The 26,663-nt window shown below is 47.5% G+C and overlaps 1 protein-coding gene across 1 annotated transcript in view; it reads right to left on the bottom strand.

Moving 5' to 3' along the window:
• Positions 1 to 26,022, bottom strand: part of EPHB2 (EPH receptor B2) — a 134,319-nt gene extending 108,297 nt beyond the window's left edge. Inside the window, exons 1-2 of the mRNA XM_084821719.1 lie at positions 25,960 to 26,022; positions 16,225 to 16,909 (exon numbers count right to left, since the gene is read on the bottom strand). Coding sequence (XP_084677845.1) covers positions 16,225 to 16,909; positions 25,960 to 26,016 — 742 coding nt within the window. The 5' untranslated portion in view covers positions 26,017 to 26,022. The remainder of the gene's footprint in view (positions 1 to 16,224; positions 16,910 to 25,959) is intronic.
• Positions 26,023 to 26,663: the final 641 nt, after the last annotated feature.

The raw sequence follows: 26,663 nt of genomic DNA, 5'->3' as shown, positions 1-26,663 counted from the left end.
CTGTGTGTGTGTGTGTGTGTGTGTGAGAGAGAGAGAGAGAGAGAGAGAGAGGGGAGGGGAGGGGAGGGGAAGCCAGCTCCTGGCCCACCCAACAGCACCATAAAGCCTCTGACTCGGGAGCAAAGAGATAGCCTACTCCCTTCTTAGGAGGAAGGATTTCCTCCTGATTTCCCTTCAATCATACACAACTCCCTCTAATACTGAAGTGATAATACTGAGTGCTGACACAAATGGAGCTCAAATGGGGCCACCAAGGGAGATATCTGAATACCTTCAAATATCTTTAAAATAAACCTAAGGGGACAACCACCCTCCACGCGCGAAGAAAAGCATGTCCCAATGAGGACTGAGCATGCTCAGCAGCCACAGCATTTTGAGTGTCAACTGCGTTCCAGAAAGGGCGGCCGGTGCGGAGAAAGAGGAAGCGAAAGAGCTTCTTACAGCTTATACTCTATCCAGGAGGAGGGCAGGGCTGGCTAGCAGGAATCTTGACCAGGAGCACTCCTGCTAGGAGGCGAGGAGGATATGCTGCAACATTACGTTGCAGCTCCCGGTTGTTGAACATATTCCCCCACTCCTTCATGAGTGTGTGAGCACAGCCTATCATGCTTCACTGCCTTTTCTTCACAGTGTGTAGCCGTCTTCGTCCCTCTCTGATGGTGCCCTCCGCTTCTTTGTTCGTCGTCCTCACGTTGCGCATTCTCCTCCAGCACCACATGTCAAATGCCTCGTTTCCTCTCTTTCTTTCCACCCAGACCTCATGCTTCAAAGCCACATAGAGCTCTGCAGATAATCTATACGCATGTTTTTGTAAATGTATTTTTCAGCATGAAACGTATTCCTCCTGCCAACAGGTGCTTCTTCTTATAAAATGCCTGTTATGCCATCCTTGTTCGGCTTTGTATTTCTCGTCCATGTCTTCGGTCTTCTGTTACCTTCTTGTTTCCCAGATATTTAAATGTTTGTCCTTGCTCAATTTGTATGTATGCATGTATGTATCTATGTAGATAGCAAATTTCTTTGTTACTAACACTGTCATTCATTCGTTCGTTCATTCATTCATTCATTCATTCATTTTTAGGCCATAATCCTGAACCAACTTGGTTTGGATGCAGGCAAAATGAACTGAACTTATTCCCCATCGAAATCATCGGGATTTAAGTCATGACAAAGGGCTAAAGTGGATGCTACTTTAACTGCGGAGCTACTAGCAATTATGACTGGGGTTTTTTCCTTCTTTTTAAAAATAGCCTAATACTAGGTGCTGGTGTGAGTGTGTGTGTGTGTGCGTGCGAGAGAGAGAGAGAGAGACAGAGAGAGAGACAGAGAGAGAGAAAGATTCTCATTGGGACTACAGTGTGTGTGTGTGTGGGGGGGGGGCATGTTTACCTCTGTCCTCCCCAGCCAAAATCCTGACAAATTGCCTCACACGCTGCTGTTAACTTTTTTAAAGCCCTCATTCAATGGGAGTGCGCCTTAGCCATTGAATTGAATCGCCCCGGCCCAAACTTTATCACCATGTTCACAGGCGGCACAATTGCGGCAGGGGTCGAGGGGAGCGATTTGGAGAGGAGGCAAAGTACAGGGTAAACATGCCAGAAGCAATCATACTGTGGACTTATGGGAAGCCGCCCCCTCCTTTTTTTTTTAACCCACGTGAGTCCACAGGGAAGACAGTGCCTTGATGATGACATCACATGATGACATCAGAAGCCACGTCAGGGTGAGAACAAGGCTTCCTGCCCTCATTTTTGAGCCTTGCAACTGGTGCAAGGCCCACAAAAGAGGCAGTGGCAGAAATGGTGAGCAGTGGGCGGGTTTTGTGAGAGCGCCCCGCCCCAGGACTGACCCTTACATTTTTGAGCCAAAATAGTTCTAAAAATAAGTATTGGCTCCATTTTATTTAATATGTTCTGCAACTTTCTTTCCGTTTCCAATGTATGATCCGCAGATAGCCAGTTTATTTCACTCCCATTTCCCTTAAAGCATCAAACGCTTCTTTGTCTTTAGTTGATTGTCGCCTCTAACAATATTTATAAAATTGCTAGGGCCTCTCTACAGCAGACCCAGTCACTCATTTTGACTATTTCTTCAATATCATCTTAAAAAAAAAAAAAATCTGATTATGATTTTGTATATTCTATATAAATTCCATATTATTCTTCCACCTTATCTAGTGCAATTTTCTGAATATGGTAAACATTTTGTTCTGACTGTGGCTGCCCAGATCAATACATTCTGGGTCCCAATATTTATTTAAGGCACAATCCTATAAATGTTTAGACAGAAAAAAGGCCTACAACTCCCAGCATGGCTGGCTGGGGAATGCTGGGACTTGTAGGCCTTTTCTCTGTCTAACATGCATAGGATTGCACCCTTTATATAGTTTATACCCTGCTTTTCTACATTAACATGCAGAAGCCCAAAGCGGTTTGGGATCTGGATATGCCTTCTCCCTGTATGTTGCTCCCCAAACTCTTAGCTCAACATCTGAGGATCTGCTATGGATTCCTTTGCCGGGTGAAACAGGGCAGACATCTAAAAAGTAGGGCCTGTTTGGTGTAAAATGCACTGCCAAGGGTGGCCTCTCTCTCAGTTCTCACTTGGAAGAAAAATGACAAACCTGTGAAACCCTGTGTGAGGGACTCCATATCCAGGACAGGGACAGACAGGGTCCTCAGAGGACACAGCCTAGTGTGGTTATATCTGGGGGCTCCAGAGTTTGTAGGCCCCCTACTAAGTTGGATGACCAACCTCATCACTGGATTCCTTGGGCACCTCTCAGGTTGAGCCTTCATGCTGTGGCCTTCACTGTCCATGCTCCAGCTCTGGTCTGCCAGTTCCACCAGTGTTCCTCAAAAGCCCTGGAAGAGCCTGGGCTCTCAATAATGCCCACCCAGAACCTATCCCCGCATTAGGAGGGGGGATCTCCTTCGGAGGCAGAAGAGGAGAGACCGCAAACCCACCAGAAGTGGCATAGATTGAAGAGGCAGGCCAGTCTCCTCAAGCCCATAAGAAGTGCCAAGCTCTAGCAGAAGACTCCTCAGGAGTAAGGGGGCTCATCAGGAGAAGACTCTTTGCAGAAGCAACTAACAAGCTGCAGCTGGATGCTGGGTGGGATTCTGAGAGTCTCTGCTTGAGAACAGCAGTTGGGAGCTAGAAGGGTTGCTGGAAACATTGTCTGTCCTCTTGTTCCGTTTTCAACCCAAGGCTCCTTAGTGGTCTTATTAAATTGAACCTCTCATGAATAGCTCTGAACTGCCTTTTGACTACGCTTCCTAACTGAACCTTGTCAGCTCTAGTATAGCTGATCCTCTTCCCCTCAAACTCCTTCCCAAGCAGCCTCTGTCAGCCCCACCTTAAGTACCTGGTTGGGCAGGGACAGAGACAAACTCAGCCTCAGGGTCCAACTGGTGCAGCTGGTCCTCTTCCCCTCGATCTCCTTCCCCATCAGTTCTGGCCTCTTACCTAACTCCTCCTTGGATTGAATCTCTCATGAGTACCTTTGGGGGCCTCCTGTGGACCACTCTTCCTGCCTGAACCCTGTTCGCTGTGGTGCCTTGGTCCACTTGTGGGCCGCCTTGCCTTTGCTCTCTGCTTATTCCTAATCTGTGTAGAACTCCCAAGGATCTCCCGGTTATTGACCACAGCTTCTTAGTCAAACCTGAGCCTCAGGAAAGCAGGGCATTCACAAACCTGGCGGGTGGGTGGATGGGATGTGGGAGGAGGGGAGTCATTCCCTTTGCTCAGCCTCCAGCAAGGAGATTTGAAGGAAGAAAGAGAGGTGGCATCACAACTGCTTTGTTTGCAAAGGTATTATTTATTAATTAGCCAGTTCTGCTTCATTCACAGATATGATTTTGGTTGTAAAATATTTGGTACCTTGGCATGTGAGGAGAGGGGGAAAGGGTGAGGGTACTCAAAGGGCCTGTTCACATGTTCACGGGAGGAGGGTGGCTAGGGGAACCACAGGGGGGTTAGCGGAACCACTACACACGGGCCCATCAGATGTCAGGGAACCACGCAGTGCCTTGTGGTTCCGCTAACATCCCCCCCCCACTCCGTAGTTACTGGGTGAACTTACCTTAGTGGTTTGCGGGCATCCCGACGGCCTCTGTGGCGTGAACGGGCTCCCAGAACGGCAGCGTGACCATAGAGAAAGTCTGGCGCAGCTAGAACATTGGCCAAAGCAGCGGATACGCTAGTCGGCTCTATGGTCATGGCCTGGGAATCCTCCTGATTCCGTTTAAGCCACTGGGGAGCCCACCACATGTAACAGTAAGCCATCCTGGGGGCCCAGGGGGTTGTTAACCAGGGCGGCTTAGTAACCATGTGGAACGTGGTTCTCTCCCCCCACACAACACGCTAAGCCACCATGCTTATTGGAAAGTCCCAAATGGCCATGGCTTAGCGTGATGTCTGTCAGGCCAAAGGTCTTGTTTAGGGGAGCGGGGACCACTCAAAATGCCTTCTGATGCTGGACTCCAGTCGGATGGCCACCTGAGATACAGACAAGGCTAAGACAGACAAGGTCCCCCATTAAGAAGGACCCACTGCAGCTCACTCATCATGCCGCAAGGCTGCAGAGGGGATGGAAGCTGCACTTGGCCAAAACGATCTGACTTCAACACAGCCACTAAAGGTACAATCGCCCCACTGACCCTCACCCCCCCACCTCCCTTTGCATCCGCCCGCTCTGGGTCTTTCCCCATGGAAGACGTCTCCACCGTGGCATTGCGCTGCGGCAAAGCTTTGGTTTCCACCCGCCGTCCTGATTGGTGCTGCAGCTACAACGCAGATAATAGAGGCAGCTCTGTACAGCTCCGGGGGAAAAAGCCGAGTGTGCCGAGGGACACAAAAGCACCCGCAGCTGTGTGTTTGCAAACAAGGCAGCCGAGCCGGGAGAGGGTCTGAAAGCAGTAATTGTCTTTAATTAAAGGAGCTTGGAGCGCTCTCAGGCATCGACAAAAGGCTGAGAAGCAACTCTGCCGCTCGTCTCTGCTGCGGCTGGGTGTTCACAGAAAGCTGGGGTATGGAGGTGGGCAGTCCCCTCCATGAGGACCCAGAAGGAATATAATCCCCACCCCCTTACAGGGCGGGCAGGGCCTCCCAGAGGGCAGGCGGCCCAGTGCAGGTCAGGCTCCTGCCAAACCATTCCCTAGGCCCTTGGCACAGCCCTACTCAGGCCCCAATGGCCCAGATGTTTCTTTGTGCAGCACTGGAAGTCTGAGGAGAGATAAGCCACCCTGCCACCCCTGTCCAGGGCCCTCTTCCCTGACCTTCCAATCTACCTCAACCCAGATCCAGTGGGCTTCCTGGATTAGAGCCTGGCAGTTCAGAATTATCTGAGGGGTCACATTCTGGAGGAGTATTTTTGTACCCCCCCCCTTTGCTGGAAAAAGAGAATCACTATTTAAAACAAGCAAGTGACCAAACAAACAACCCAGCCTTGAAGAACCTCTTTCCCCAAAGATCTTCAGCAGTGAGTTGCTTTTTGTCTTCTGACAGATGTTTTCAGGATGCAGCCTCTTTAATCTCCATGTCAATTCTAGTAGAGATGTCGTTGCAGATGCACAATTGTGGAAATGTTGGGGGAAAGCACAGGCAGAGAATTCTGTTACTTATATTCTAAAATCTGGATTTCCTACTGGAATTAAACCAGGACAAACCAACCAGATATAGGAATCCTGGAGGAATTATGGAACAGAACTGTCCTGTTCTGCTCATCCCTAGCATCATTCCTGTTCAGAAAAGGCACTTTCTGCCCCATCTATATTTGCCACACACACTTGCCCTCTGAAGCAATGGCATGCTTCTTTATGATGCACCATGTATATCAAAGCCTCACCCCACTCCTATATCCTCTCCCCATTCCAGAAAACAAACACATCAGCTTCTTCCTGGGATGTCTCAAACTTAGGGGTTCTTGAGCCTTCCCAGATCAACAATCAGCCAGTTTGAAACAACTGGACACAGTGCCTGGCCAGGTGATGCAAAAGAGAACAGTGAAATCTGGTGCTGAATGAGAAATGATGCCCAAGACAACATCTCTCAAACATTTTGATGTGGGGCCCCTTTCAAAAATTACTGTATCGCATTTGATGTGCTATCATACATACTGCTTATGAGGATGGAAGAGTTAAATTGAGCTGATCCCACCACCACTCCAGTTATTGTACAATTCTGTTTTCGAACGGCAAAAATGGGGAGGGAATTTTGATGATTTTCAGGGGAGAATGGAGTGTGAAACAGGTTGTGGAAGGTTCAGGAGGTTTAGCAGAAGCAGGACTACTGGTTGTCCTCCTGAAGGTTGTCAGCTGCCATTATTTCTCTGCGTTTGGGGGAGCAGGCATGGAGTTGCCACTCTCAACCCACTGCCAGTCATCTCCCCACCTTCCCCTGCCCCCCCACGGAACCACTACTAGTAGCCATCAGTGGATAGCAAAACTAAACACCCCATCCCCATTAAGAAAATGATGAGTGCCTCCACTGCCCCGACTGGCAAGGTGCTCCTAACATTTGGCACACCCTATTTTGTGCCCCACAAGAACAACTAAAATGGCTTGAAGTCTGCTTTTCTCTGCCCACCCCACCCAGGTTTCAAGACAGACATTTTCAGTATCAGTTCAGTGCTAATACTCCTTAACTACATTATAGGGAGGTGCTGGGGCTTCTCTTTCCCTACACGCGCGCGCGCATATATATATATATATATATATATATATAATAATAATAATAAATAGGGATGTCTGTCCCTGGGTGTCTGGCCCTTTTTTGGCTTAATGCAGTTCCATGGCATGTACAACTCATTTTGTGTCTGTGGGCTGAGCTGCAGGCTATTCCCTAACGTTCTGGAACTTTTTTGTGCTTTGTGGGGGAAGGTTCTACAATTTGCGCAAATTCTGAGCAATCTGTGCGAATTTGCTCAAATCACACACATTTGTTGGGATTTGCACAATTTGTTCAAATTCAGCCATGATTTGCCCAAATTGCTCAGAAATGTGTGCAAGCTGCAGAACTACCCCCTTGAAAATGCGCAAACTCCCCCAAAAATCCACGAATTGGCCCAACTTGCTGTAGATTGACTCAGGCGCCACAGCAGGAACAAAAACGAAGTCTAGGGGCCGAGCCTGGGAAAACCCGTTGAACTCCAGCCCCCAAATGTATTTGTCCAACATCCCAAATTATAAGTATGAATATATACTATACTTGACAGTCAAGGTCTACATACTCAGAAAATACAAGCCCAGAAAATAAGATATTCCTTTTCAATTTGCTATAATCATGATGGTTTTTATTTTCACTCCTTTCTATGCATGTGTGTTGCAGGGGGGGATGTCTCCAGGTTGAGCAGCTTGTGGCCCCGATCCCTAACATGGGCTATGTCTACATTCTTGTTTCAATCATGTAATCATAGAATAGTAGGGTTGGAAGGCCTACAAGGCCATCGAGTCCAACCCCCAAGTATGAAGTTTTATTCATACTTACATAGGAATAAGTCATGTTGATCATACTGGGACTTATTTCTGAGTAAACATGCATAGGACTGCAGTGTGCATGCCAAAGATGACAAACAGTACCATTGTGCAGAGTTATTTGTAAAATAATAATGTATATTCTTACACTGCCAGTTCTATATATGTCTACTCAAAAGTAAGATCCACTGAATTAAATGGGATCTATTCCCAGGTAAATGTGTACAGCAGGGCTGTTGGACCTGTGGGAAACAGGCCAAATTTGGCCTGGGGTCCCAGTCTGGTCCCCCAGATGGCTACATCAGTGTCAAGAATTTCTCCCATATTGCTTTCGAGCAGAAATTCCATACTGAAGAAATTTCGGAGAAATTCTCATGGGTTGGGTTTGGGTTTCTTGGGCTTACCTTACTTAGGAGGTGGCTGAGGAGTGAGCACAAGTGTCCCGTTATTCATTGTACAATCATCTCTCCAGCAGTCTTTAGCCTCCTCAGCTTCCCACACTTCAATTAAAGCCCAGAGGAAGGCATCATGAGATAATTCCTCCCATAGGGCTTTTTCAGATCAGGACTTGCAGGCAGCCTGGGTGGCTGGCTGTGATGAGGTAAGTTCAAAAACACCACAAAAACACACTATAAAACATCCAGAATGAGGCAGAACCAGGGAAGCCTCATTCATGGGGGGAGAAAACATTCAGGAAATTGGAGGACAGATTTTGGCAGAGCACGAACTCCACCGCATCTCTGGAGCTGGACACCACACTGCCCCCACCTGCATTGCAGTAGATGCAAAGTGTGGGCCGGCCTGCCAACACAGTTGATGCTGTTGCAGCACAAACCCCTGACTAAAAAAGAAAGCTGTGCTACAAGCCCTGCCAGTGGGGAGGCCTATCTTGGGGAAACGGTTGAGTATTTCTCCTCCCCCTGGAGAATTTCGAAGAAATTGTGTCCCAAAGTTCTCTGCCCGCAAGTAAGGTGGAGGATTTCAAGAGGACATTTGCACACAGCTCTACACGGCATCTCTTTCCCCTGACTGCTGATCATTTGATGGTTTCCCAGCTTTTGTGCTCCCTCCCCCCCGGCCCCATTCTACATGGCTGAAATGCCTCCCCTAAGGCTTGGTTATGAACAGTAAGAGTTTAAGCCACTTAAATACTAAATACTAAAAGCCATTTTGATTTATTATAATATACGTTCTTGTTCTGTTTGTCACCTTTATTGTGTTAGCCTGATTTTGAAATAAAATAAAATGTCATGATAAAAAAAGAATTCTGGGGTGCCACATTCCAGTGGTGGGTGGGGCTAAAGACAAAAGAGGGTGTGGCCAAATACTAAAACCGCCAGCCTTAAAATTTAGTATTTTAAGCAGTTTTAGTAAAACAGATTCTGGCCCGCTTGTGCTGGCTGCCTATATGTTTCCGAGCTCAGTTCAAAGTGCTGGTTTTGACCTATAAAACCCTACATGACTCAGGACCACAGTATGTGACAGAACGCCTCTCCCGGTACGAAAAGACCCATACACTATGCTCTGTATCTAAGGCCCTCCTCCGGAAACCTCCTCCAAGGGAGGCTTGGAGAGCGGAAACAAGGGAAAGGGCCTTTTCGGTGGTGGCTCCCCATTTTTGGAATAATCTCCCTGACAAGGCCTGCCTGGTGCCAACATTGTCATCTTTTCAGCACCAGGTTAAAACTTCCCTCTTCTCTCAGGCATTTGGCAGCGTACAATGGGTCTCTTGATTGTCTCTGGCTGATTGTTTTAAATTGTTTTAGATATATGTTGTTGTTGTGTGTGTGTGTGTTATTTGTTTTATGTCATTATGTGAATGGTTTTTATTTTTTGTATAATGTATTTTAATGGCTTTTAATTTTTGTGAACTGCCCAGAGAGCTTTGCCTATGGGGCGGTATAGAAATAGAATGAAACGAAATGAAATGAAATATGCTTATGGAATAAAGGCCCAAGTAGGAGCTATTTTTGGAACGTAAAAATACAGGTTGTACAGCATATAAAAGGTGCGTGCACAAGTGTGTGTCATTTTGTGTCTTTGTGCATATTCATCAGAAAAAACACAGGAAACTGTACTTTGCTGGCACTTTATCAAAAGTTTGAAGTGCCTCAACACAGGAAATGAATGGAAACCATGGTGCCATAATATCATTCTTCAAGTTCGGATTCCTCGCTCATTGCACTCGCTGAGTAAGTTTATACATACTCAAAGTCTCCCAAATTTTATTATTCCACTGCTCTTTAGTTCATTGTTTCTCTGAAACTGAATTCAGCCCATAGGCTAAAACAGATTCAACACTTCTGGGATATAGCCTTGTACCCTTTAATTAGTAAAGTGAGTTTAGATTAGATTTTTTTTTTTAAGCCAGCATGTTTCATTGAATTTATTCATTTATTTTCCTAGGGAAAAAAAGCTAGGATTTCATTTTCTAATGTCTCTGCCAATGATGTTGGCAACACTTCCCCCACCGCCCCGTTATCTGAGAGGCTTTTAACTAGAGTTCCTGGGCATTAAACCTTGGACATTCTGCATGCAGAGTTTACATTCTAGCACTGAGCTGTGGACATGCTCCGACAGGGACAAGCTTAATGACAGCCGTTTGCTAACTTTTCATTTTTTTATCCCAATTGATCGACACTGCTGGGCTCATCTGATCTATGGCTTCTGGATTTGGGAGCGTGGTCATCCCAGCTTCCAAAGATGTCTTGGCCAACTTTCTCCGCTCAAGAGGGTGTCAGAAACATCTGAAGTATTTGAGGCTGCTGTTGTGCCTGAAAGATTGACAAAACTCTTTGCTGGAGCCAGTCAGCTCCAGAAAGCTGCCAGCCAGTCTCTGCCAAACTCTGGGCTGCTGAGAGTTCAGGATAAGATCGTTTTTGGTATCTAGCCATCTCTCCAGTAGTTTCTTCTTCGGTTACTTGAGAAGGAATGTGGCTATACCAAAAAGAACATTTCCCGGACAGCATTTTCTGGGCTGCTTCTATGTTACCCCATTACTTGATAGAGCGCATCGTTGTAAAAGAGGTTGATATAAGGGCCTTTTACAAAGAACGCCAGGAATTACAGTTTTGTTAGGGTCCTCAGAACCAGGGATGGGCAGATTCCCTACCCACTGCTCCGGTGGGGAATCCGCTCTTGGGGGGAGGCGATCCGTCCCTCCCCCCGGAATCCTCTTCGGCCAGCTCTGCTCCACACCAATTCCATGGAGCTGGCCGGTGGCCGCTGGCTCCACAACGCCAGTGATACAGCTGCCATTGCAGTGCTGTATCGCTGGCTGAGGCTGACTCTGGATGCAAATGGTGTCCACTACACCATTTGCGGCCATAAAGCTCTTAGATTAAGCTAAATGCAGCTGTAAATGCCTACGCCATTTGAGTCTGTGGTTTTTCATGCGATAGGCTAGCGTCCGGAGTCAGCCTCAGCCAGTGATAAGGCACGGCAATGGCGGCCATATTGCTGGCGCTGTGGAGCTGGCCAGCAGCTCTGAGGAGTCGCCGTGAAGAGGATCTGGCTCCGCATGGGTCCAGAGGGAGATGGAAGTGAGTAGTGACATTCTGCCACAGACTCCGGAGGCCAGATTCTTTAGAATCCGGCCTCATTGGGGTCCGTGGCGGAATTCTCCGCCTTCCCTACTCAGAACCCTTTATTGGAGAAGAGGGCTGACCATACCATTAGGCAGAGTGAGGGGGTGACTCAGGTGGCAGACGCCGGGGGGAGGGCAGAGGCAGAAGAACAGAGCCATGGATGTCACACAGCATCCCATAAGCTCACCTGCTGCCCTCAGGTGGAGCGGAGGACACTTGCCTCATCGCCAGTGTTGAACTAAGATTCAGCTACCAGTTTGGTTGGCTTTGGTACATGGACTGGGGGAGCACCGTCTTGTCCTTGGTGTCAGGCAGCAAAATGTCTTGGGCCAGCCCTGGTGGAGACCCTCGCCCTATCAAGAATTATAGCTGTATAATCACACAGCAGCACTTGGTTGGGAACAGGATGAACTTTGATGTTTCGACATGCGGGACAAATCACCCACACCTTTTGCTGGTGGGATCAAGGAAGGCTCTAGGTTTGGGAGGGTGCTCAGCCTGTCCCACTGAAGCAGACATGGAGGCTGCTGGTGGTAATTCCATTCTGGGTTTGTGTTAGAACCAGCCAGAGCTCTAAAGGTGCTATCCAAGGTGCTGCACCCTGTCCCCCAAATGTGTTCGGCACTTTGCCTTGGCAGCAATTGTCCTTCTGGTTTCTGGAGCGATTTCTGGCTGACCCCTAGGCAGTGCCTTCTGGCATCTGGTTCCTGGCTCCCACTCTATGGCTGCCTGTCTCCCATTATGGCATGGTTATTTGGAGCTTAGACTGGATGCTGTGGCAAAGCTAGAGCAAATGTCTTCCTCGAGAGAGCCCTGGGCCAGTGATTGCAACGCAGTTTCCCAAAGCCTCCTTGTAACTGCCAGCACCAATACCACAGGTGAGCTCTGGAATGGTGACACCAAAGGCAAACTCTTATCATCCAAGTTCAAGGAGCTGCTTTTAACTACAGCTGTGCGCAGACGGCCTCTTGAAATTCTCCACCTTATTTGTGGGCAGAGAAATTTGGGAGCCAATTTCACTGAATTTCTCCAGGGGAAGCAGAACTTCTCAACCATTTCTCCCAGGTAGGGCTCCCCATTGGCAGGGCTTGTAGCACAGCTGATGTCTTTTTTGGTGAGAGTTTTGGGGTGTTTCGCGCTGCAACAGCATCAGCTGATGTGTTCTTCCCCTATGAAAGGGGCTTCCTGTCCTGTCATCCTCAGGACAGTCTGCAATTTATTTTGAATTTATGTTTGTGGTGTTTTTGAGCTTACCTAACCCCAGCCAGCCGCCCAGGCTGCCTGTACTTCCTGATCTGAAAAAAAGCCCCATGGGAGGAATTACCTCACGGTGCCTTCCACTGGCCTTTAATTGAAGTGTAGGGGGCTGAGGAGGCTACAGGCTGCCAAAGAAAGGATTGTACAGTGAAAGAGAGGGCACTTGTGCTTGTTCCTCAGCCACCTCCTAAGGTAAGCCCAAGAAACCCAAACCCACCCCTGAGAATTTCCCTGAAATTTCTCCTCCTTTGAATTTCTTTCTGAAAGCAGCTTCTCTTCTATCAAACTGAATGAGAACAGTCAAAAAAATGTGGGAGAAGTTTTCGGCACAGCACTAGTTTGAACTGGTCATAATCTGTCATTAAATGGCCCGGGGCAACAAAAGGAAGTAAACAAACGTATACACAGCAGTTCTGGGGTTCCTGTGCCTAGGAGCTACTTATCCCCAATCCTGCCTGGCTTTGTGGCCTTCTGAGCACCAGCAGAGCCTTCCTTACCCCTGCCTCGTTGACTCAACCACACTGATCTGCTTCCCCAACTTGATGTATACCCAGAGCAGTACAAACCACTGAGATTACGCAGCTCTGAATACATGATGTCTGTGTGGTGTCCACACCAAACCCTGGCATGTTGCAACTTGCTTTGCATCTTCTGGTGGGACACCGTGGCTCCAAGGCAGGGTGGATAGGGCTTCTTGGCACTTGGTCCCAAAGCCCACTGCAGTGCCAAAATACTCTTTCAGCTCGCGCAGGTCAGTGTGAAACTCAAGAAGGAAAGAGAGAATCCAGCTGGCACACCCAAAGGAGACACAGGGCCTGGGCCCCACTGCATTGGTGAGCGCGGAGCAGACTAATGGAGCATCTCAGCTGAGAGGGATTATTCTCTCTTGAACAGATAAGAACATCAGAAGAGCCCTGCTGGATCAGGCCAAGGGTCCCTCTAGTCCAGCATTCTGTTCACACAGCGGCCAGCCAGCTGTCAATCGGGAACCCACAAGCAGGACATGAGTGCAACAGCACCCTCAGCAACTGGTGTACATAGGCACACTGCCTCCGATATGGAGGTAGCAAACAGCCATCCGGACTGGTAGTCTACTGACAGCCTTCTCCTCCAGGAAAGAGTCCCTTAATCCACACAGGGATGCTTATTCATGAATGTGCTTGAATCCTAAATGCGCAAAGACCACAGGCAAAGGTAGCAGGGTCAGCCCAAGACATTTTGCAGCAGCATACCACAAAGACCCATCTTGTCAACTCATAATACCTCGTGACATGCACAGCTGACGGCATCCACCTCCCATCTTCTCCACCTTTCACTGGAAACATAGGAAGCTGCTTTATATCAAGGCAGACCACTGGTCCAACTAGCTCAGTGCTACCTCCTTACACCTACCGGCAGCAGTATTGCCTGCACATACCAGCACCTACCGGCAGCAGCTTTCAGGCAGGTTTTCCTTAGCCCCACCTGGAGATGCCGGGGGTTGAACTTGAGACCTTTTGCATGCAGAGCGTGTGCTTTACCACAGAGCTACAGCCCTTTCACATGAAAATGCCAGATGGCTGCACAACCCCTCTGTCTTGCCATAAGGACATAAGAAGAGCCCTGCTGGATCAGACCAAGGGCCCATCTAGTCCAGCATTCTGTTCACACAGTGGCCAACCAACCGTCGACCGGGAACCCACAAGCAGGGCATGAGTGCAACAGCACCCTCCCACCCATGTTCCCCAGCAACTGGTGTCCGTAGGCTCACTGCCTCTGGTACTGGATATTAGGACTAGTACCCATTGACAGACCTCTCCTCCAAGAATTTGTCCAACCCCCTTTTAAGGCCTCTAAATTTGTGGCCATCACTACATCCTGTGTAGTTTAATAGTTTAACTATGTTCTGTGAAGAAGTACTTCTTTTTATCTGTCCTGAACCTCCCACCACTCAGCTTCATGGGATGACCCCAGGTTCTACTATTTTTAGAGAAAGAGAAAAATGTCTCCCTCTCCACATTCTCCACACCAGGCATAATTTTGTACACCTCTATCATGTCTCCCCTCACCCTCCTTTTTTCCAAGCTAAACAATCCCAGCTGTTGTAACCTTCCCTCATAGGGGAGATGCTGCAGCCCCTCAGTCATCTGAGTTGCCCCTTTCTGCACCTTTTCCAGCTCTACAATCTTGCCAACCCCTCTGTTGGTCAAGCTAGGTGCGGTATGGCTGTCAATGTCCTTCAAGGTGACTAAATACTTTATGGCTGTTGGGAGGCTCTCACTCACCCTCTGTCCTACTGTGGGATAAGATCACAGGCACTGCAAATGGAGGATATTTAATGGGAGCTGTTCTTTTATGGCAATCTCCAAGTTCAAGGACATTAAGCCAGCCCAGCCCATCTTCCGCCAGATCATTCAGTCAACTAAGTTGACTGAGAGGGTAGAGGAGAGGCATTGCCAAAGAGTGGTGTATAAATCCCAACAACAAACTACCACGCAGTAATTTTCAGCTGAGCAACCTGGATCAGCAATTTGTGAAGACAGAAAAGAACCTTTCTAAGTCATGGAAGTGGACGTCCACAACTCATGTTCCTTCCCTCAAAATGAAGCTGTGCCCTGGCAACACCCAGAACTGTGCAGCAAAGAACATTGAGAAAAGCATGGAGGTCAATCAGCTGGCAAAGCAACTTTGAGCCTACCAGGGATTCCCTCTGAAGGGAGCCCCCACCCTGGCAAGAAACAAGGGGGAATTCTCTCTTGGAAGAAAGGACCAGCTCTGCGTAGCACACGCTGCTGCTCCCTTTCAGCCAAGAAGCGAGGCCAAGCACCAGTCTTTCCTGCAATGTAACTGGCCACACAATTCCCAGACCCCAGCCCAAGTCACCACCAATGAATGGCAGCAAACTTTAGCAAAGCTAAAATTGGGGGACATCAGCAAAGCTCGCAGTTACCCTGCCCTGAATATGAACCTGCTCAAATCACAGCGCTCTCATTTATTATGAACATCATTTCCCAGACTACTTCTACAGCTCAAAATGTGTAACAAGACTCTGCAAATGCACAAAATCTCTTTTTAATTAAAATCTCTCTGTTGTTGTTGCTGTTGTTGTTCATGTTCAGGCCACTAAGCATGGCCCAGAAAGTACTAAGCAAAGAGTTCCCCCAAGCCTTAAAAAAATGTTACAAGCAAAGTATTTGCTTTGCCCTATCTATAGGGTGACTAGTGCCCAGAGCATGGACACGACACAGATAAAATGTTGAAGGGTGTGTGTGTTAAAAAAAATGATACAGTAGTATTATATGGTGCAGGTGACGTTATGAGTCAGTGTAGAAGAACTCTCTGAAATGTTTATCTTTTTTTTTATTTAGCTTTCTCCATGGATACTCATAATTGCTGACCCAATTCCAAACTGGCATTCATCCATCACAAGGCAGCAAAACACAGACCAGGTTCACATGACACAATGTGTGTGGCTGGGTGGTTAACAAACCGCAGAGAACCCATGGCCTGTTGTAGGGTTGCTGGGTGGTTTGTTAACAACCTCAGCCACCCACCCTCACCAGGTTTGGATGTCTCAACAACCCTCACCCAGCAAGGGTAATTAGGGAAATCAGTCACCACGTGACCTGCATGCACAGGGGTGTTTAACAAGCCACTGTGGCTTATTAACCACCCTCGTATCATGCAAACTAGTCCAGAGTTCTCTTCCTTTCCCCTCATCCACACACCAAATACAGCACATTGCCCAACCTGCTGCCCTCCAGATCTTTAATGCTTCAACACCCATCTGCCCCAGTCAGCATGACCAACGATCATGAATGTTGGGAGTTGTAGTCCAAAACTTCTGGAGAGCACCAAGCTGGGGAAAGCTGCACTGCAGAATCTTCGGATCCTCGGGAAACAGACCTTTGGTGAGAGTCACTTACCTCTGCAGACCGTCCCGTTCTCCACCGATTCGTAGCCGGGCTTGCACATGCACCGTCCGATGGGCACTAGCCACTCCCCATCGCCATTGCAGTACAACTTGATGGGAACATCCACCTCTTCTGCGTTGGGGACGCAAGTGCCCCGGGCTGCCACCAGTGAAGTGCTCTCGGCTCCGGAGAGCGTCTCCTGGAAAATGGCTCCGTTCTGGATGATGCGCGGGCACTTGCGGTAGAAGACGCGGACAGCAATCAAGGACATGCAGCCACCATAGTCCTGAAAGGCCAGGTAAAAGCCGTTCTTGGAGACGGGCCCAAAGCTGCGCACCTCCGTGTTGATTTTCATCACTCGGCCCCCAAGGTCCACCTGGGAGAAACTCTCGTCGGCAGCAATGGTGTCTACTTTCACCCATGGGTTTTCCATCCAGGTGGGAAACGTTTTGGTAGCAGCGTCGTAGTCGGACTCATAGTAGTAGAGGTTGAAGGTCTCCTTACAAGATCCGGGGACGTTGGGAATGCTGCTGCAGTCCCTCACTGAAAACTTCATCTCCACGTGGATGCGATGGGCCCCTCTCCTCCGGATGTACTTGGTCCGCAGCCAGTTGTTCTGGCTGGATTCAAAGACGTTGCACACCTGGTAAGTCCGGATCGTGTTCATGTTCTCATCATAGCCACTCACTTCTTCCCACTGTGGAGAGGAGAGATGGGATGTCACAGTTCAGCATTAGTAGCCCCAGAGTTGTCCCGCCAGCAGACACAGCATCACTGCTCTTAGGTTTTGATGTGAGCTAGGTTTTGGGGTGAGCTGGGGCAGGCCTCCTTGGAGGGCCACTAACCCTGCTACCTTGAAATTAATTTATTTACAATATTTGTATACCGCTCCATATCTAGAACAGATTTCGGAGTGGTGAACACAAGAGATAAAACAGTCAATGGATAAACAGATTAAAATATGAGATTACAATTCTATTATTTTTTTAAAAAAAGAATACCAATAAAAAGCATGACTGGTCAATGAAGGAATGCCTCCTGGAAGAGTGCTGTGGTAGGGAATTCCAAAGAAGGGGGCCACCACACTGAAGGCTCTTCTCCTGGTGGACTCCAATTGGGTCATATGTCCATGTGGAACCACCAGGAGGAAGCCCTCCAATGACCTCAGTGACCAGGCAGGTTGGTAAGGGAGAAGGCCCTCTCTCCAGTATACTGCTCCCAAATTGTTTAGGGCTCTGTACGCTAGGACTAGAACCTTAAATCTGGCCCAGTAGCAAATAGGTAGCCAGGGCAGTTCCCTCAGCAAAGGAGTTACACGCTAAAAAGGGGCAGCTCCCGACAACAGCCCAGCTGCTGCATTCTGCACCAGCTCCAGCTTCCGGACCAGCCTCAAGGGCAGCCCCACATGGAACGCACTGCAGTAATCCAGTCTTGAGGTTACTAGCACCTGGACCACTGTGGCTTTAGCTTAAGAGCTTGCTGTTGTTGTTTCTTTGGTGTGCACAATCCTTTCTTTTGCTCCATTATCACCTCTGGTCAAATAGGGTTTGTAGCACTTAGGTAGGGTACTGGCAAAATCTGTTGGACTAGAGATGACAGGGGGACAAGAGAGGAAAATAATGGGGAGACTCTGTCACCGTGTCCTTCTACTTTCAACTCCCTTAAAGACTAGATGTCCCCTTAAAGCCTAGTTGTCTGTCTCCAACCTGAAAACAACAGCACCTGGTGTGTGTGTGTGTGTGTGTGTGTGTGTGTGTGCGCGTGTGTTTCTCATTTCCTCCATGCTCGAAAATCAGTACCTTATGGCTGATGCTTACCTGCCAGTTGGATTTCTGATTTTTATTTTTGCTCAGCACTGAATTCTGGAAACTATAGTGCTTGGTGAATGAGATGTTGTACACTGAACTGGTAACTCAGTGTGAAAATGTGCTTTCTGGCTGGAAGAGGGAAGTATATATGTGCGTGGCAGATTTGGGCCCTGCAGGGTTCTTCTGGAAACAGCCACTAAGGAAGCACGGGAAGGCTTTGGCAGCATCCCCCGCTCTCCCTTTTTTAAGCGGTTCAGACAAAGTCTAGGAGGAAGGGGGCTATCAGCAGATAAACCGAGCCTCCATGTCCAGAGGCAGTATACCTCCAAATGGCAGCGGCTACGGTAGTGGTGATGGCAACAGCAGGGGAGGGAAGCACTGTTGCTATCATGCCATATCAGAGTGGCTGGGTGACCAGCCAGATGGGCGATTAATAAATGTAATAAATAAAATAAAAAACTAAATTAAAAATGCCCTGTTTGTGGGCTTACTAGAAGCATCAGGAGGTCACGTTGGGAAACAGGATGGTGGACCTGAATAATTAATTAATCAATTAATTAATTCAAAGTAAAGTTGCATCCCACCTGTCCACCCAAGAAAAGGGGGCTTAAAACCGAAAACTATCAAACTGAGATAAAAGCAATCTTTCTCTCTCTCTCTCTCTCTATATATATATATATATACACACACACACACACACACACACACACATATATATATATATATATATATATATATATATATATATATATGGGAAATCAAAATGGATGGACCCTTGATTTGATCTTCTTTTATGCTCTGTTTATAGACAAACCAGATCCCCGGAAATGACGAGGCGACACACAGAAAGTTGGGTAAAACTAGAGCCACAATGAACAGCAAGCCATGTGCAAATGGTGGTAGTGGTGCAGGTCAGACTAAACTAGAGCCACAATGAACAGCAAGCCATGTGCAAATGGTGGTAGTGGTGCAGGTCGGACTAAACTAGAGCCACAATGAACAGCAAGCCATGTGCAAATGGTGGTAGTGGTGCAGGTCGGACTAAACCAGAGCCACATGAACAGCAAGCCATGTGAAAATGGTGGTAGTGGTGCAGGTCGGATTAGGTTAGCCAATATGAGCAGCACTGCTCCAGTCTCAATCCCAGGGCCCATCCAATGTTCTTGGAATCCCCGGTTTCACCTTAAAGGCACTTCTGGGTGCTCACCAATGATGGACGCCCAAGGTGCTGGACTCACCCTGCCTGCCAATTGTGACCAATGCTGCCTATTTAAAAGTGGCCCTCCACCTCCCACCCCCACCAGGAATGCCCATGCTGAATCCAACTTCCGTGTGGGCAGGAGGGTGCCAGAAAAAACAGCAAGTGTGCATGATTCTCCAAGCCACACTAGTGTGCCTGTCCTGCAAACACCACCTCTAGCACTAAGCATGGCATGCCAACAGGGTCAAGACCTGGGCTTCCCTTCATGCCCCCACTGGTGGACTTCCCAGGGACATCTGGTTGGCCATGGTGAGAAACAGGATGCTGGACTTGTATTTATTCATTCATTCATTCATTACATTTCTATACCGCCTAATAGCCAAAGCTCTCTTGGCAGTTCACAACAATAGCTGAAGCTCTCTGGGTGGTTCACAACAACAGCCAAAGTTCTCTGAGTGGTTCACTTCAGTGTGATCCAGCAGGACTCTTCTCACATCCTTATCAACCATAATATGGGACCTCAACATACAGATGCAGTATTCCCCTGGATCCCAGATACTAGTGACACACAGCAGGAAGGCACTGTTGCCTCCGTGCCCCACTGGTGGGCTTCCTAGCAGGAGTGCCTGATAGGGATGGGTGAACGAGCAATGTTTGAGCACACCGAGATACTCAGAACACCCACTCGCTGCTCAGCTCTCTTCAATTTGCACTCGCGTTTGCAATGGCTGTGTGTTTTGTGAGAACAGGGACATTGCATGAAACGAACAGCGACTGACTGTGAAACCTGAGCAAAAATCCCCTAAATCGTGTACATTTCCCAAACTGTGTGCTAATCCGCATTAGTTAATGTGCATTAGCACTAATGTGCCTTTGCAAGGGCAAATTAGCACAAATCCCCCCAAAAGTGAAACTCCCATCTGCAAGTCTGTTAAAAACAGTTCAGACAAACTCTGCGTGGGTGATTTCAACATTTGTGCATTTTTGAAAGTTGTGCAAAATAGAACAGGGAGATTTGCACAAACTGAATACGGGCACAGATTCAAGAATTTGTGAACATTTTCAGCAGGCGCGTTCTCTTTGTGCTCAGGGCTGAGAACAGGGCATGCTCACATGGTTTGTGAGCAGAAACAAAATCTGGATACATCCCTACCACCTGACTGGTCCTAGTGGGGAGGAAGATGCTGAACTAGCTGGACCTTCAGTGTTCTCATGTTTCCTCTTCTTGCAAAGGCTTCTCTCAAGTCTGGAGGAGCTACTGTGCATGCAGGGCCTGAGTCTGATCAGCCAGCACTCCATTTGGTCCACATAGACCTGCTCCCTACCGGCATCCTTCACTCAGCTGTCACCTGCTCTTGCCTGTTCATTGCTCTCTGCTCCAGACTCCCTCTTTGGCTAATTGATCCCATTTCACACCTTGCTAGATCACTGTAGCTGTTGCTGCCAGAGGAATTCCATCCACATGCCCCAGCTGCTAAGATTTACTGACTGCTGGCCAGGCTCCCAGCGATGAGAGTAACAATACTTAGCAGATGTCTGGATTGTTGAAAGCACCCTGCGTGCATTCTTGCTGCAATCCTCACAACTATGCCGTATGTTAGTTCAGTATCTTGCAGATGGAGAAGATGGAGGATGAGAGAATGGGGACACGCCATGAGTTCATGGCTTAGGCCAAATTTGAACTCAGGACCTCGGGGTCCAAAGCGTCACCTCCAAATCTGCTTGCCTGATGTAGCACGCAGGGTGAAGCTGACCGCCCAAGCTGCCAAGCCACTCGCTACAGGTCAAGCACAGTAAGACAGTAGGTGAGCCAAGAATCAAACCCCAGCTTGTGGGACTATAGACGATGTCAGGGCTAAAGTCCTCTTCAGGTGCGCAGTTGGAATGCGTGAACGGGCTCTCATGCACCGATGCATGCACTGGCCATGCTCCCTGGTGACCTGCAACCAGCTTCAGTCTGAAGGAGCACCTAAATGTGTTTGGATTTATGTGTATAGGACTTCCTCCATGTGGACGCAAACCCCAATTGCCCGTGGTTTGCAATCTTATGGGAAGGCCAAACCCATGTGCATCTATATCTATTTATGTTATTATTCCAAATTATGCTTGGACTGTCTTTAAGGGTTCACATAAGCTGGGGATGGACAATGTGGCTTTCTCATTTTTCCAACCTTAAATTCATTCTGCCACATTGCTGCATCAATTTCTGATTTTTTAAAAAAAGCAGACCTAGCCAGGGATGTTCTAGAGAGCTCCTTCATGGGCTCGGTATGCACTGTACCAAACATCTGAACAGGGCTTCAGACATAAACGGAAAGTGCAGAAGACAGGGATGCTGGAGAAATTTGAGATGGACTAAAATGAGCTCGATTTTCTAAGAATCCGACCTGCGGAATCCGCTATGGAGCGACCCCCTCAGACCGCACAGAGTCCGTGGATTTTTTCAGATGATTTTTTTTTTACTTTCCTGAAATATACACATATAAACTTGTAGGAAAACACGTAAGTTTCTGCTGAGGAAAAGTTGAATGGAATGGGGGACAACATGCTAAATGTTACGTACTCGGGTAAATTATGTAAATACTTACATAAATACTTATGTAACTATCTACGTATTTTTCCGCATGATGAAAAAAATTATTCGCATCTGTCTGTGGGCAGACGGCCGAACGAAAGGCACCTGACAATCCGCGAAACACAGATGGAGTGGATTTTACACAGTCCGTACCTCCCTAGCAGAAGCACGTTCTCTGCTGTGTGACATGTCAGCATCACTAATGTTTTGCACCGATCCCAGCACATGCACATCAATCCAGCCAGCAACCCATGCAAAGACGCTTTTCCTAGCTAATCCATTGACTTGCTGGGGGCCGAAGGGAAGTTAAAGTTCTACCAACCTCACCTGGGTGCAGCGCTGGGGCACACTTGCTCTAGGACTCACCAAATACACAAACAGGTGTGTTTTGCCTGAGTGGGGTGGCACCACCATGTTGCCATGAAAAACATACACTTTGACATTGAGCACCCTCACATCCCCTACACACAATTTCTTCCTTCCTTCCTTCCTTCCTTCCTTCCTTTCTTTCTTTCTTTCTTTCTTTCTTTCTTTCTTTCTTACATTTTATACTGCCTAATCGCCGAGGCTCTCTGGGCAGTTCACAATTGAAACAAAAAGCAAACTAACAACAAGACATAGCACAAAACTTTTAGAAGTGTAAAAAGTACTATGCAGAACCAAAGCAAAACCCAGCTGCAGTTGCAGCCCAGGGAAAGCCTGTGTGAAAAGGTGTGTTTTCAGGAGGCGTTTCAAAGACTTTACATTTTCTGCCTACCGAACGGCACGAGGGAGGGTTTTCCAGAGGGTGGGTGCCGCTACAGACGATCATTTGGCATCGCTGCCTAGCCAAGGGGCTGGACCTGTGGGATCCAATGACATGATCCAATGACCAAAGATTTCAAAATCTTTGTTGGAGGATCTACTCTGGGTTTGCCTCCTATATGAATTACAGAGAAGGGTTTATCCAGGGGTGGCACTAAGGACCTGGAACGCTCTGTTGGGTAGAGTTTGCTCCATCTTCTCTCTATTATTATTATTATTATTATTATTATTATTATTATTATTCACAGGCAAAGGCTGTGTCATTCCAGAGGCCATCCAGGGGAGCTTTGCATGCATGCATGCATGCATGCATTAATTAATTAATTAATTAATTAATTAATTAATTACATTTATATGCCGCCTTTTTTCCTGCTTAAGGAACCCAAGGTAGTGTACATGCTCCTCCTCCTCTCCATTTTCTCCTCCCAACGACAACCCTGTGAGGTAGGTTGGGCTGAGAGTCAGTGACTGGCCCAAAGTCACCCAGTGAGCTGCCGTGGCTGAGTGAGAACTAGAACCTGGATCTCCCGGCTCCTGCTCGGACACTCTCGCCACTGCACCACACTGGCTTTGTTCTGAAGGGGTCTCCTTCTCTAGCTACTACATCTTCCCTACCCCTGCCAGCTATAATTTTTCGTTTCCTGCTGCTTCTTTGATTGATAAGTTGTTGGTTGATGTCATGTGCACGTTCTGTCATTGTCAGTTTAAGACAACATTTGTGTTTTTTCCTCACATTGCTAGCTGCCTTGCATATCCTATGGTTCAAAGAGGAGGGATATTAATATGTTAATCAATGAAATCAAATCTCTAGGAAGAAATGCCCTACATCTCATTGCTCATCTGGGAGACGGAGTAATGGGGTAACGTAGCTGCTTACCAGGGTACACTGGAATCAGTAAGCAGGGATTAAAAAGATCTGCATTCGGGTATTATTTTGAAGCAATCTGGGGGGAACAAGCATTTGCCTAAATTCCACATGACAACACGTTTTCTTTACAAATTAAAAAAAAGAACATCCCAACCAAGACGCACAAACCAAGGAAGATACCTAGTTGTTTCTCACAAAGGCATCAACCATGTGCTATCCCCATAAACACACACCTCCATGGAATGCACATTTTTAATCTGCCATGAAGTTAATTAATCAACTAATTGCTTTCATTAGCACTGTCAATCTTATTGGAATTATTCTAGGAGTTTACGGCATTCCGATAGGAAATTACCAAGAGGCTTTCCTGAATGCATTTTGCAAATGAGCAGTGGATGCTGGTGCACCGTTGTCCCTCTACATCCGAAGCGGAGGGCTCTGAAATTGGTTTGGAAAAGGCGGGGGGAGTTGTTTGCGAAAACATGTTATATGCATTCACATCATATATTCGTATTCTCTCTGTTTTTTCTCTCTCTTGAGAGAGAGAGAGAGAGATTCTCTCCCTCTGTTCTCTCTCTCCCACCCTTAACTGACCCTGGGACTTTCCCCAAAAGGTCCTTACAGCAAGGCTGTACAAGGTCAAACCATTGTTCCATCTAGCCCAGTCTTGTCCATTATGAATGGCACTGGCTCTCCACGGTCTCATGCAGAGGTCTTTCCCATCTCCACCACTTGATGTATATGCCAGGGATTGAAATTGGGAACTTCTGCATGCAGCCCATGCACTCTACTCTTGACTTGTGACCCCTTCTCACATCTCCACAACCTGTCAGAGAATTCAAATTCTGTCCACCACCCCCTCCACCAAGAATCATAGAATCATAGAAAAGTAGGGTTGAAAGGGGCCTATAAAACCATTGAGTCCCACCCCCTGATCAATGCAGGAGGAATCCAAGTCAGAGCATCCCTGATAGGTGGCTGTCCAGCCTCGTCTTGAATGCCTCCACTGTGGGAGAACCCACCACCTCCCTAGGTAATTGGTTCCATTGTCGTATTGCTCCGACAGGCAGGAAGGTTTTCCTGATGTTCAGCCGGAATCTGGCTCCAGAGAATCATAGAATAGTAGAATTATAGTATAGTAGGGTTGGAAGGGGCCTATAAGACCATCAAGTCCAACCCCCTGGTCAATGCAGGAATCCATGTCAGAGCATCCCTGACAGGTAGCCATCCAGCCTTGTCTTGAATGCCTCCAGTGTGGGAGAGCCCACCACCTCCCTAGGTCATGGGTTCCATTGTTGTTTTGCTCTAACAGTCAGGAAGTTTTTCCTGATGTTCAGCTGGAATCTGGCTTCCTGTCATTTGAGCCCATTATTCTGTGTCCTGCACTCTGGGATGATTGAGAAGAGATCCTGGCCTTCCTCTCTGGGACAACCTTTCAAGTACTCAGAATCATAGAATCATAAACCTTTCAAGAGCGCTATCCTGCTCAATGCAGGAATCCAAGTCAGAGCATCCCTGACAGGTGGCCTTCCAGCCTTGTCTTGAATGCCTCCAGTGTGGGAGAGCCCACCACCTCCCTAGGTCATGGGTTCCATTGTTATATTGCTCTAACAGTCAGGAAGTTTTTCCTGACTGTTAGAAATCCTAACACGCCTTGATTCACGAACCAAAGAACCACTTGAGGCTATGTGGCTTTACATGTACGTATATTATGAATTTGTGGTTACAGATGTGTACTCCTGGTATGACTCTGTGTTTGATGGTGAGTATATCTAGGGGAGAGTGGTATGAGTGACAGGAGGAATGATGCATTTGTATATGTGAAATGATTGGCTGAGTGAGTGAAGGCGGGGCAAAGTGCTTGTGATATATAAGCAGGGAGCTGTGCATGTGGAAGGCAGATAGGGCTTGTGGCGAAAGAGGGTCAAGGTTGGACAGGGTCTGTGGGAAGTGTGAAGATAAAGAGAGAGAGAGTGGATGAAGAGATTGATTGTGAAGAGATAAATTGTGAGGAGAGAGAGAGAATGACTAGGATGTGTGTGTGTGTGTGTGTGTGTGTGTGAAAGCATGTACATAGAAGCTTTAAAAGTTACTTATTTATTGTTTAATAAATTAATGCTGTTGTTAATAAATATTTCTTTGTTTTATAAAATCCTACGCCTTCTGCTCATGGCTACAAAACGGTAAAGTAATAAAGGGAATAATACAGGTTAGAACAAAAGCCAGGGTGTCCTCACATCTCACAAAGTACAGTGTTGCAGATGAAGTAAAGGTCCTGATGGCAGTTTTACTGGGCATGAGGGAAGGTGTTGCCTGCTGTCAGAAAGGCCTTACTGAAGAGGCATTCTCACTGACAGACAGGAATGCCACAGGCTACCTTACATCCTTCCTTCTTTCCTTCCTTCCTTGGGGCCAGCTGAGAAAGATGCTATTGGCCAAGGAGGCTCTGATTGGTTCTTATCCCTCTGTTCTGCCTCATGCACAAACTCACCCCTGAAGGTGGGTGCACTGTCCAGCCTAGTTCTGCCGTTGCTGTGGTGGAGTCCATCAGTGTTTCTGCAGAAGAACAGGAGAAAAAAAAACACGGAGTCAGAGACCACCCTCTCACCCAACCCAAAGTTATCAGAGCTTCCCCCACCGCTCTGCTGTTACAGAAGAAACGCACGTCAACCCTCCCCAAAGTACAGCAGCGGGATTTCAGGTTAGTTCAAGAGTCATTTCTCAAACACGCACCCCTTTCGACGGCAGGCAATGACACCACAAAGCTGTGTGGTTTTTCTAAGCCAGTCACTGCACAGTTCCCACAGCATACGTGGGATACCAAACCTGCTTTCTACGAGGAAGGAGAACTTCATTGGACACCTTGGTATCTACCCGAATACGCATGTTTGAATACACTTGCGCCAGATACACATTTGACTCCTGGCAGGATTTGGTGACCAAAGATCATGAATGCGTGAAAAAGGACTGCTTAAATGTGTGTGGCAGTTGGTGCAAAGTTGGGATGCTTGAAAAAGCTGATCTTTGTGAGTTCCAATATGGACTGACCTGATCTTCACCTTCTGCTGCGTGGATGGGAATTTAGTTCCCCGGTGGCTTTTGCTGATGCAGTTCTTGGCTCAAAGAAAAAAAATGCAGCTGATGCAGTTCTTGGCTCAAAAAAAAAAAATCACTTTTCAAAGTGTGTTTTGACAG

This window comes from Heloderma suspectum, chromosome 15 (assembly GCF_057233095.1).
Source record: "Heloderma suspectum isolate Gila_16-S chromosome 15, 16-S_ref, whole genome shotgun sequence".
In the NCBI taxonomy this organism is placed as follows: Eukaryota; Metazoa; Chordata; class Lepidosauria; order Squamata; family Helodermatidae; genus Heloderma; species Heloderma suspectum.
Note: the sequence above shows the minus strand (reverse complement) of the source record. Positions and strands in the feature narration are given on the sequence as shown.